Source organism: Daphnia carinata, chromosome 6, assembly GCF_022539665.2.
Source record: "Daphnia carinata strain CSIRO-1 chromosome 6, CSIRO_AGI_Dcar_HiC_V3, whole genome shotgun sequence".
NCBI lineage: Eukaryota > Metazoa > Arthropoda > Branchiopoda > Diplostraca > Daphniidae > Daphnia > Daphnia carinata.
The window spans coordinates 7,033,103-7,045,991 of record NC_081336.1 but is presented as its reverse complement, the minus strand read 5'-3'; the positions used below and the strand labels follow the sequence as shown (position 1 = coordinate 7,045,991).

Sequence of the window (12,889 nt, the reverse complement as noted above, 5' to 3'; positions counted from 1 at the left end):
TGACCATCCACGGCAGCTTTCGAGATTTTTTAGGATGTGAGGCAGATTTTTTTTGAGGGTGGGTTGAGTGTATGTGTATGGGGGGTGGGGGGGGAGTTTCGGGAAGTATGTATATGTGTATAAACAGAAGAACGGACACATACGTCGTTTCTGGAAATGGTTTGCCAACACGCAATCCAGACGCAATGTATTACGCACGCGACCCGCATTCAGCCGTATACACACAAGTCTATCGGCAGTCCACGCAAACAAGCGTTTCTTCGTTGAACAGGAACCAACAAAAATGATGTTTCATTTTTCCGCTATTTATTTCGATCCTTTTGGTTTGGGCAGTTTTCAAATGGGGCGTATCTTGTTACGTGCCTAACTTGAATTTCCCAACGGCTGTCAATCGTTTCTTTTTGTTGATTGAATCGAACCGGGCCTGGCAAATCAAATGGTCAACTCAGAAAATGCCCTTATAGAAACTCTGGACCGGGACGCATTTCGGGGTCGTGTGTAAACGTCATCAGCGAATGCATATACGTATAAGTTTCTTACGTTAAATCAGAGGATCATTGACGCCCTTTAGCATTCCCCCCTTTCTTTTTCCCCAGCGAGGCCTGTCATTAGGCCTCGTTAAGGCTCACGAACGCTCTCTCGCTTTTCTCCTGGCCTAACTCGTGGTGGGTTGTTTACTCATCAATAAAAAACGCCATGACGTGGATATCTAACAAAAAAGAGCTCCGTTTTTTAGCTTGGTCGATCTGTTTCTCTAATTCTCTAGTCCCTCAATCTGATCCTGAAAGAAGGGGGGAGATGGCAGCTCATCAGCTGTGTCTTTTTTGGCTATCTATAACGATGCAGCGTCTTATGTATTTATACATCTATATTTATACAGACATACGTTGGGACTTTTTTTTTTTTGTATGTGTTCCTTCCTATTCCGGCAGTGGCAGAGGGGGGAGGATCAAGAAGCCCTTGTATTTAGTGTGATGCATCGTATAGAAAGAAAATGGCCATTGTTTATTTAGTCATTGACTAAAAAAAAAAAAAAGAGAGAAGCAAAGCCGAAGGCGAGTGTTCAAAAAAAGGGAAGTCAGGTCTTCGTTTAATTAGAGCGCGAGCCAGTTGAAGCTGGACGAGGTTAGATGGGGGACAAAAACAAAACACATTGAGAAGGGGATGACTGGCAGCTGGACCAAAAATGAACAATCAACCCTTTTTTTTTTTTGTGTGTTCTCCCCGAACTTCCGTCTCTCACTCGAAGATGTTATTCTTACCCGAAAGCGAAAGAAAAATGATCTATATAGGGCCTTCAAATAAAAAAATAAAAGAAAACCTTAGTGTAGTATTGATATTATTTTTTTGATACATAAAGAGAAAAAATAAAATAAGTTGGGAAGATTTTATATTTGGCTGCGTTTGTGTCCAGCTGGTCTTTCATTAATCACGTTCGCACAATAGACATTAGTGTGTTCTTAGTAATTACCGTACTTTGTCCAGCCACCCTAAACTTTCGTGTGTGTGCGTTCCTTCTAATTGAAATTCTTTCTGTCTGGCAGCCTCTCTCAGCCACGCTATAAAACTAACCGAAGAGTTACGTGTCCATATAAAACTCGTCCTTTTCTTTTTTCTTACGAATTTTCGTTCATCATTTCGAAAAGAAAAAAATGTGTTACTTAATATTCGATGAGGGGCCTACGAAGAGATTGTCATCGATTCGCTATCTCTTTCCTTTTCCATAGAGCTTTTTTTGATGTAATAATAGCACTACTAGTTTGTATTGTATGGAAGAGTATTGATAATCGATCGGAACCCTTGTGATTTTTGAAGGGGGGGTGGTGACACAACAACAAAACACAATAACAGGGCGCACATAAGAGATAGACACAGAAAATTGGTATGTCATTGGTTGAGTTATTGTCAATAGAATTTTTTCTTTTTTCTATGTGTATGTGTAATACAAACACGTCTAGCAGAACAAACCGGATCGGAAAATGCTCTTCGTTTGGTTATTGTAACAGACGCCGGATTCTTTTCTAACTGGGCAGCTGAATGTGTCTGTGCCGAACTATGGGAGGTTAGGTTAAAAGTCTCCGAGTGAGGGGTTGAACGAGAGGGTGTGGTGAAAACGACATGAGGATTCACAGATGGCTCATCGTCATTTTCGTTTCTATCCATTTAAAATGGATGCGCATCCGTATAGCGAGGCGAACACATATAAAGCAACGTGAAGGGGGTTTCAGCTGGACGAGAGGGGGATCGTCCATTGGGCCGCAGATAGCCAAAAGTGGTAAAAAGAGACAGACAGATATCAAGAGAGAGAGTTCCATCAAGCGCAGCAAGCCACCAACAAAAGGCTAAAAAGGATTAGTGTATTCCCGATCTTTTTTCAGATGACACCCCTTTTTGGCTACAACGAACCCTCTTCACATATGTGTGCGCCCAGTCTAACGAAAATCCTTGCCCGCTAGGGAGGTTAGTTGTCTAATTTTTTTTTTTTTTTTTCCGGACGAATATTGTGTCAGTTTGTCCAATAACAAGGTGACATACTATATGACCGGTCAAAGAGTTCATCTCGAAATACACGTCGTTCCAACGTGCCACCCCCCTCTTCTCAATCGAGTAGGATGGAAGACAAAAGCTTTTCATATGCCAGGCCATCCGAACGTGGGGCTTTTTCTTAATTGGAAATTCCACGTCCGTCTCTGACGATTGGATTTTTTTTGTGTGTGTATGTTGCTGTTGTTGTCCTTTGCACACGTCATTCGATAGCCTCTTACGAGTCAAAAAAGGACCAACAGCCAATAATGAAACGGAAGCGGTTCTTGATAGATCTTTATTATTGCGCACTCACTGAAAAAAGAGAAGGCCAAAATAAGGATTCTCTTATTTCCGGCACAAGAAAGTTTTTTTTTTTTTTATATATATATATCTGACGATTCGTCATCAAAAGAGAAATCATTAGAAACTTACGAGTTCAGATGAAAAACTTGCAAAGTGAAACGCATACAGGCGATAATCAAATTTGGCTTTATTGCAATCAATTTGGATTCGAATAACTCAAAAACCGCAAGTCGTATGATAAAATAAAATTCATTTTCAGAATCCTCGTTTCATTTCCTATTTAAATAATATATATTTATAGCTAAAAAATAAGATTTTGAAGGAACAAAAAAAAAATTAAAGGAAAGTCGGGCTTATTTTCGTCGGGCTTATTTTTGAAACCCGATTTTTTTACGTGCAATCATATTGGACTCAAAATTCAATCAAATATAACCTAAATTTAACGCTGATTCTGAATAAATTATAAGCTCCTCTCTCAATGATGTGGTTTTCGATTAAAATACCAAAAATTGGGGTCGAATAGCGTTCGTTTTGTTTTGTTTTGTCGCTTTCTCTTGCGATGTGTGTCTTGCACATCGTTCTCAAAAGCGATGGTTCCAGCTGTCGAGAAGATCATTAGGATTATTAGTGCACGAGTAGATAGAGAGCAGCCGCAGCCAAAGATATGAGGCACAACTGCCCCCTTCAGAAAGTGACTGAAAGAGACGCAAAAGCTGGACGCATTTCTTCCTTTTGCCTCAACTATTACGTAGACACACAGCACACATAGCTCGTTACGGCTTAGCAAATGAGCAGCAGGCCCATGTTTTGCCTCCATTATTCTTTCTGTTTCGATCATTTCAAAAAAAAAAAAAAAAAAAAGAGCAAAAAAAAAAAAAACTATTTCTAGAAAAACAAATAAAAGACAGGCGCAAAAGACAGACGAGTCGATTCATCAACTCATTGCGACGCTCACTTATGCGCTGGTCAACAAGAAAAAAAAAAAAGTTGAGCTTTTTTTTCAACGGCCAATTGGCCTTTTCTCCGACAGCACTCCATCATTCTTAACGGAAGGAGTGCAAAGCCGCCCCTCTGTGTTTTGCTAAAAGCACAGGGCTGCTAATCAGTTCATCATTATCGACGTGTCACGCGCCGCTGCTGTTAGTCCCTTCAAACATTTCCAGCATTTTTTTTTTTTTTATGGATCTTTTTTTCCACTGCACAAAAACAAAAGTCTCTTGTTTTTTTCTGTATATGTGTAGGCACAAGCGTAACGAACGCACATCCTAAATAATTCATCTATTCGAGACATACAGACAAATAGCTTGTTGTTATAACGGCAAAGGGGTAGGCATATGACTGGCCATTTGCATATCTCGAGAAGGCAATCGAAACCTCTTTTACGATGACGAAGCAGACGAGGGCATTTATTTTCTAGAAAAGAAAAATACTCAAGTGAGAATGAAAAGGGCCATTTGAGTTTGAACCATATGCCACACACGCTCCTGTGGTCCCCCTCGCTCCCGACGTTAGGTCGCTTCTATCTTATCGGGCGTCATGTAATTATGCTTATTTACTGACACACGGCTCACTGCGTAGGCCTAACACCCCCGTCTACTAAAAAAGAGCTGCTGACGCTTATACGAGTTGAACAGTCCTCATGCAAAATAGGCTATTATAACCGAACGTAAACATACAACGTTTCAGCTGTTTCAAAATCGGGACCGACGATCTGTTCGAGCACACATCCTAAAATATGTTGGCTTCTCAATCCATTTTCTAGGGGATTTTTTTTTATATCATTTTTTATTTGGGGAATGGCGATGCTATTTGCGATACGTCTGTCAAACGGATAAACGGGCCAAACGAATGAATGATTTCCTTTCGTCCTATCGCAATCAAAAAGGATTTGACAGTGACGTATAGTATCAGATCGGTTGAACCCTCTAGAAAAGAAAATGAGAAGACAGTTGACAAGGAAGCAACTGGCGAAAAACATTCTCCAGCAATACGCGTAGGAGTGTGTGTGTGTGTATACGGCTCGTTTTACCCTCCCAACTAAATATAGAAATAGATGTAGTAATGCCAGCACCATCGACGATGGTCTTAAATGTCTTCAACGAGCTGCTCTATTTTTCTTGAAGAGGGCGGAGGAGGAACGCCGACGATGCGTTCTCAGAAAGAAAAAAGAAAGACAATCTTTGACATCAGAAAACGTTTGTTATGATTGGCTGGTCATGCGGAAAAGTGCCGCTGGATGCTTCTCCTTCTTCTCCCCCCCGCACAAACAGGGCGAAAACACGCGGACAGTTTTCAAATGCACATCGGCCCCGCATAACAAATTTTCGAATTTTCTATTAATAAATGCGCTATTTCCTTCCGAGCCGCATCGAATGTCATCAATCGTCTTTTCTTTGTTCAAAACTCTCTGCAGTTATTTCAGTTTGTGTCAAACGGTCAGACGATGTACTTTTGTTATGGGCCAATAAACGTTTTAACAATAGCGGGGGAACAAGTCGAATAGCGACATCAATGATGTAAAAAAAAAAATAAAATAAAATTCTATACGGGATATGGTAGATGTACACAAGAAAAAGGCGGGTGAGCGTGGACAACCACAGCAACCGCTTGTTCCAAACACCGGTTCATGTGTCTGCGCTATGTGTGTAGACTTTGCGCCTCTGTTTTGTGTATATACAAACATACCGTGGTATACACACACACATAGACATACATACACCGGTCGGCGTTATGAATGTTTACATATATTTATATATAAATTACATATAGATACGATAAACAGATTTATGAACAGCCAAAGCGCAAGGTTTCAAACAGCTGTTTACACCAGAACTGCAGCCTTCGAAAAGGGAGAAAAAAAAAAAAGACATTAGACGTCCACAAACATCGTACATATAGCCTACATCCAAAAATAGACAAACGGCTTCGTCTTTATGTATGATGATGATCATGTCCTTCTTCTTTGTACTCTCGTTTTCGCCATATCGGACCTCACTGGACAACTAACCGAATCAAAAGTGGGGAACATGATCTATTTTATACACAGTTATACACAGAGAAGAAGCAATGATCGACATTCAATAGATACATAGGCCCTTTTTTCCGGTTTTATTCAGTACAACATTTCCGCCCTCATGTCCATTAATTTTGAACGACTCTTCCGTATTGAATTGTGAAATTGAGAGATCTCTCTAACAAAAAAAAAAAATGTTTTGATTGAAGCAGATGATGGAGCACCGGACGATCGAATGAACAACAACAACGAGAAGCGAGGGAGGCGGAGAAAGAGGGACGAGGAAGAAGAAGAAATGATGACGGCCAGCGATGAAGACGACCAAGAGGCCGTCAGCGACATCGACGATGATGAAGAAGAAGAGACTGAAGATCTGCCGGCCAGGCTGAAAAAACAGACACGCGAAAGGGACGTCCTGCTGGCCACATCAGCTGCTCTCATGAACGAAGTGGCCATGACGGACAAAGCCCTCAATCTGCCGTTCGCGGCGGCCAGTCAAGCAGCTCTAGGCACAGCTGGATCGTCTGATCCAGCAGCCGCCCAGCTTCCGTTCCCATATGCGGCTACGCTGGCGAATGCCAACGTGACGTTGGATGCGCTCCAAAGTACGAAGATGGCCATCGCCCAGTTCGCCGCCACAGCCATGGCCAACAAGGATTCACAGAGCCCAGCTGCTATCCAAGAGCTGGCCGTTCTTCAGTCAACGCTCTACGCTTTGCAACAGCAGCAGATTATGCAACTGCAATTGATCCAGCAACTGCAGCAACAGTTGCAGATCAACAACCAAGCCGAACAAGCGGCCGCAGTTCCAGCAGCGGCCAGTTCGGCCGCACCCGCCGGCCCTATGATCAGCCAATTGGCCGCGTCCGGCAGGGAGGGCGGAATGGCCAATCTGATGGGATTCGTGGCCAATCATCAACACGCCAACAGCCTAGAGGCTCACGAAACGGACCCTGGGACAGCAGTCAGAGCCTCCAGCGGAAGCGAGAACAGTTCGCGCACTTCGACTCCAGCGGCCCGTCCTCGCGATAGCGGACCTTCTGGGCAAGCCGAACTGCACGGCCGGAGCGCTTCAGCAGCTGCGCAATCACCGCGGGCCAGTGGGAAGGACGTCCGCCGTTCGCGGGAAGATCATCTCGTCCCATCGTCCACAACGGCCAAGATTCTTCCGGCCCAGTCGGCGCCATTGACATCCAACGTAACAACAGCGACAGCAGTGACGTCCAGCTCGTCGTGGACAAGTTCAGTTTACTCTCACAACACCTTCTCGACGGCCAGCCTCATGTCGCAATTGCCCGGCGGATCGCTGGCCGACACCATCCTGCAGACGTCCGAGCCTCCGACCAATCCGGAAGGGCCCAGCACGCTGGATCTCCTACAGAGGACGGCCCAGCAAGTGTTGAACAACGCATCACAAGGACTGCTAGCCACCAACCTGGCCGACGAGCTGGGCTTCCGCAACGGACTGGGAGGATCGGCCGGAGGCGGCCATTCGGGCAGCGGATCGAACGGCCCGGGCGACGGCGGTTGCGGCAACGGTTCCAGCGGTGGCAAGAAAGATCAACTTTTCAAGCACCGTTGCCGCTATTGCGGAAAAGTCTTTAGCAGCGATTCGGCTCTGCAAATTCACATCCGGTCGCATACTGGCGAGCGGCCGTTCAAGTGCAACATTTGTGGTAACCGGTTCACCACCAAGGGCAACCTCAAAGTTCACTTCCAGCGACACGCCCAACGGTTCCCGCACATCAAGATGAACCCACACCCAGTGCCCGAACACCTGGACAAATTCCACCCGCCGCTTTTGGCTCAACTGGACATGGATGAATCGAAAATGTCTCCACCTCCGCCACCTCCACCGCCGGCCGGGCCGCATCACCACCATCATCACCATCACAGTTTCCTGCCGCCGTCATCGTCGTCCATCTCGGTCAGTCACGCGGGCCATCATCAGCATCATCCGGCCCAGTCCAGCAGCCTCTTCCGTTCGGCCCCCGTCGTGCCCGTGTCCAATTCGTTTCTGTTCCGTCCGCACTCGCTCGGCGATCTGATGCCGGCCGGCATCCGCCCCATGTTCCCACCTCTGATGGCCTTGCCTCCGATGCCCAAAGAAACGGAGCCGGCCAAGGAAGTAGCGGCCGAATCGTCGATGGAAAGCAAGGCCAAAGAAACGGAACGGCCCGAATCGCCCATCAAAGCGGACGCCGTCGTCAAAATCGAACGACAAGACGACGACAACGAGGCCGATAACGACACCAACGAGCAAAGGGAAACGGATTCGCCCGTTGGCGATGGCCGGGAATCATCGGCCGGAACGCCGCAACCTCCGGTGGAAGAGAGCGGAAAAAACGGCGAAACGGCCGATGAGAACAACGGGGGTACCGGCCGCAATTTGGATCATTCCGTCGACGATCGATCGTCATCCGCTAGCCAACAGGATGAAGCCGTCCGTCCGTCGATGGACGATCGCATGAAATGCAAATTGATCAGCCACAAACCTTACGATGATCTGGAAGACTCCGACGATAACGTCGATGATGACATGGACGACGAGCCGGTCAATAAAGAGCACAACAACAGCACGGACGGGCCGGAAAATCTGTCCGGCCGTAGATCGAACAGTCCTCTATCAGACGGAGCTGAAGGATCTCCTCCGCCAGCCGGGGTAGGCAACGGATCGCTGCTCTTCCAGCAGCACTCGTCCAACAATTCCGAAGTGGACAGTCCGGCCAACTCGGGATCGCATCGCTTCGCTTCGTTCCCTTCGCAGGGCATGGCCAACGGCGGCCAGCCTCCGCCCGGTTTCATGCTTTTACCTTCCGATGTCGATCCGGCTAAAGATCCGGCCATCTACACCAACTTGCTCCCAAGACCGGGATCGAACGACAACGCTTGGGAAAGTTTGATTGAGGTCACCAGAACGTCTGACACGGCTAAACTTCAGCAATTGGTCGACAATATTGAGAACAAGTTGGTAGATCCCAACCAGTGCGTCGTTTGCCATCGGGTTCTTTCCTGCAAATCGGCCCTTCAGATGCACTACCGGACGCACACGGGCGAAAGGCCGTTCAAGTGCAAAATTTGCGGTCGGGCATTCACGACCAAAGGCAATCTCAAGACTCATATGGGCGTCCACCGAGCCAAACCGCCTGCCCGTCTCCTCCACATTTGCCCAGTTTGTCACAAGAAGTTCACCAATGGTCTCGTCCTGCAGCAGCACATTCGTCTGCACACTGGCGAGCCGACCGATTTGACTCCGGAGCAGATCCAAGCGGCTGAATTGCGCGATCCGTTCCCTCATCCTGGTTTCCCATTCCTTCCGGCTGGATTCCATCCATTTTTGCATCATCAATCGCCGTTCCTCCATCACCATCCGGGCTTCGCCGGACTGCAACAAGGGCCCGACGGATTGCCCATCGGATTCCCGTTCAATTCGCGCGGCCTTCAAGACGCCAAGGACGCCAACGGTGTGCTGATGGGCGAGCACAGGGACGGCGATAACGATATGGCCGACATGGCCGGCGATGCCGAGATGGGCGGAAGCTCTTCCGAGGCTCTTTCGCCCACTTCGTCCACGACCTCGTCTCAACAGCATCATCATCCGGGCCTGTTGGGTCTGCAATTACAGCACCAACTGCAGCAGAGGATGCAAGCGGCCGGCGGGCAAGCCTTGAGCGACGAAGAGCGCCATCAATTGATCATGGCTCAAATCAGCCGGGCCAATGCGGAATTCTTCCGCAAATATCAACAAGATTTCGCCGATATGACGATGATGGACGACGACGAAGACGACGGTGACGATGAAGATGGCGAAGAAGACGAAGAGTCTTCGCTCCATCAGGACGAACAGGCGAGCGAACTGGACTCGCCCGAGCGTCAGATGGCGTCGCCCAGCAACGAACGCGCTAAGATCATGCGGAGTAATTTGATTAAAAGCGAGAAGATGTCGAGCGCCGATGAAGCGTCCACGGCCGAGCAGATACGTCAGCAACAATTGCAACGTCTACGTCAGTTTGAATTTTCGCCGACTCGCTCTTCGACGCCGGGCGATAAGCCGCCGGCCAATAAGAAGATGCCGGTCAGTCATAGCCCGACGATGAGCGCGTCTGTTCCGCTACCTCCGCCACCGACTCCGCCGTCTAAACCGACGTCGACGGTCGGCCAACATCGTCCGTCTACTTCTCCGCTGGATTTAACGGCCGCCCGCGGAGGCCCACCCCTGTTCGCTGGGCCAACGTCTTCTTCGTCTTCTGCTCCCATCGCATTGCCATCAACGACCTTCGTTCCGTCTGCTTTTAACATGCAACAATCAGGCGGGGGTTTGACAGTGTCCAGCGGACTCACCACCGGCACGTCCGTCTCGTTTTCAACATCATCCAGCCCGGCCATCAGCTCCAACACTTCGCCAGCGTCGGCCCTCTCATCGCTAACGTCGGCCGTCATGGCATCGCCATCATTCAACCCGCTCAACCTGCCCATCAGCGCTCCAGGTAAATCTATCCGCAATGTTGATCAAAAAAAATCACAGCTCATCTTGTTTTCGAATTACGCAAATTATGATATGGGGATGTGGATGAGTGATTATCAAATGTTTCAAATTAATTTTTATTTGGGAAATGCGTTGGCGACCGTTTTAGGCCGTGGAAACACCACATGTAACATTTGCTTCAAGACGTTCGCTTGTCACTCCGCCCTCGAGATCCATTACCGCAGCCACACCAAAGAGCGGCCATTTAAATGCGCCATTTGTGACCGAGGATTCTCCACTAAGGTATGTTGCATCCCCCGCATCCTTTTTCCTAAAAACAACTCTTCGGTTGGGATTCTTTTAAACAACTCTCGACGTTGCCCAGGGCAATATGAAACAGCACATGATGACGCACAAGAACCGCGACGGAACACCTATCTCTGTTGAGTTGCTCAACAGTGTTAATGCCGATCGTTCGCGCTCGAGATCGTCTTCGTGTTCCGTTAAGGACTCGTCGAACAAGAGCAACTCTTCGGATGATTTCAATCTGCATCACAACCAGCACCACCTACCCCCACCGCCTCCACCGCCGGCCGGTGGGCAGTTCAACGATCGACGCACGTCAGCCAATAACAACCTGGCCGCTATGATGATGTTGAACCCGACACCAGCTGCCCTCAAAGAGCATTGCCTCTCGTTGACAATCCAACACAGCCACGATCGCAACGGAGGTCCTCTTCACCACCTGCATCACGAGAACGGATTGCCTTTGAAGGAGCAAAACAATTCCGAGTTGCTATTGGCAACGGCGCAGCAACAGCAGATGCAATTGCATCAACGGTCCGCCATGTCGCATCGCGCTCACTCGTCGAGCGTTCACGCTAAACGGGAGCAGGCTTCAAATCAACGGCCGACCGATGATTCGAGACGTCGCAGACGCTCTTCAGGTAGCAGCGAGAGTAGCAGCAGCATCAGCCCGGCTAGTCAGTTGGCTTCGGCAGCGACCAGTGCAACTGGATCGCAACAGCAACAGATGTTGCATCAGTCCAGCCCGCCGCCGCCCTATCGCGTTCACGGAGCTGCACGCAGATCGGCTCTTCCCGTACCACCGGGACCATTGCCCGAACGCTATTGAACTGACCATCAGGTACATTTTTTTTTTCTTCTTTTCTTTCTCTTGATTGTAAACATTGTCATTAACTCGTTGCTGTTTTTTATCAGATGGCCTTGGCTCCTGCGATCTCATCGAAATCATTTTTTCGTCCCGTTTCGTCCCGAACTTTGGAAGCTGCCGATAAGGTTCACGAAGGCTGGGTGTTTAGGGAAACAGTATAAACTATGATTTTTTTTTTGGCCCCCCTTTCTCTCTGTCCTTCCCCCCCCCCCCCCCCCATTTCACGTTCACGCACATCTGGCCCCACCCCCATACGAGACACATATCGTTACCCTTTAGGAAAAAAAAAACAAACATATTTTTCTTTTTCGCTCGTTAACATTGTTGAAGATGGATTGAATGTTTTCATGTCGTTCGTTCAATCGGTTCTCCTTTTCAAAAGCTTCACGCATTAGAGTTACGTGCACCCGTTGATGTGTGTCCCTCTCTATTCTCTTTCTCTCGTTTCATTCCTTTCTAATGTAAAACACAAATGTTCAAATCTCTATATTTATCAATTTTAGATTCATTTCTTTTTTTTTTTTAGAGATAAACTAAAAAAGAAAACAAAAAAAAAGATTGGGATTCAAATTTTAATGTTCTCGTGATGCCGTTTGATTTGGTGCTGATTGTATGAATGTCCTGCTATTGAAAAAAAAAATGTACGGTGTGTTTTATTTACTGTAATATGAATAACAAATTGAAAAATAGTGTTGCTATTAGAAAAAAAAAAAAGCCTATGACCCCTCCTGCACATTTGGCCCAGGGCATTCACGCACGTTTGTTAGACGAAGGCGAAATTCAAATGACGGCCTTCCCTTATCATCTAAATTCTCCCTCTGTTTAGCATTTCTTTTCTTTTTTTTTTATATTTGTTTTCATCCTTTTCAAAAGTCCAGAAAATGTATACATCTCCATTATAATTGACGTATGAACAGTGCACACACATTTAGCATACAAACTCTTTCTTTTCAAACCACCATTCGGCGTCATTTTAATTTCATTCTCTTTTCGTCATTAAAAAAAAAAAAAAAAAAAAAAATAAGGTGGAAAACATTTTGTCTGATTGGATCTGTTATACATGTTCCTAACTAGATGCTAGTCGCCTCCCCCGCCTATTCTATACTCCACACTTCACAAAAAAGACAAAAAAAAAACAAACAAACATTTTGCTTGTATTTCATGTTTCTTAACGCGTATACATGCAAGTGTGAATATAATATAAATGTTAGGCTCTACACGAACCGTGAACGATTGCGACTGTTGTCTGACCCTTTAAGCTTTGTCAAAGTATATTTCGTGCAACACACACACACAGACACACGAAGAAAGGCATTGTATAAATTTCATTGTGTTACATTTTTAAGTTTCTTCTTTCTACAAAACAAAACAAAAAATCGTCTTTGAATTTCCCGCTTCTTCATTTTTT

General features: G+C 46.7%; 1 protein-coding gene across 2 annotated transcripts in view; it reads left to right on the top strand.

The window, feature by feature from the left end:
- Positions 1-12,387, top strand: part of LOC130702270 (homeotic protein spalt-major-like) — a 29,892-nt gene extending 17,505 nt beyond the window's left edge. The window contains exons 2-5 of one of the 2 annotated variants that reach the window (XM_057523926.2): positions 6,055-10,329; positions 10,477-10,610; positions 10,693-11,454; positions 11,529-12,387. In XM_057523926.2, coding sequence (XP_057379909.1) covers positions 6,055-10,329; positions 10,477-10,610; positions 10,693-11,442 — 5,159 coding nt within the window. In that variant the 3' untranslated portion in view covers positions 11,443-11,454; positions 11,529-12,387. Of the gene's footprint in view, positions 1-6,051; positions 10,330-10,476; positions 10,611-10,692; positions 11,455-11,528 lie in introns of both variants that reach the window. The other variant, XM_057523927.2, reaches the window with a different exon arrangement.
- Positions 12,388-12,889: the final 502 nt, after the last annotated feature.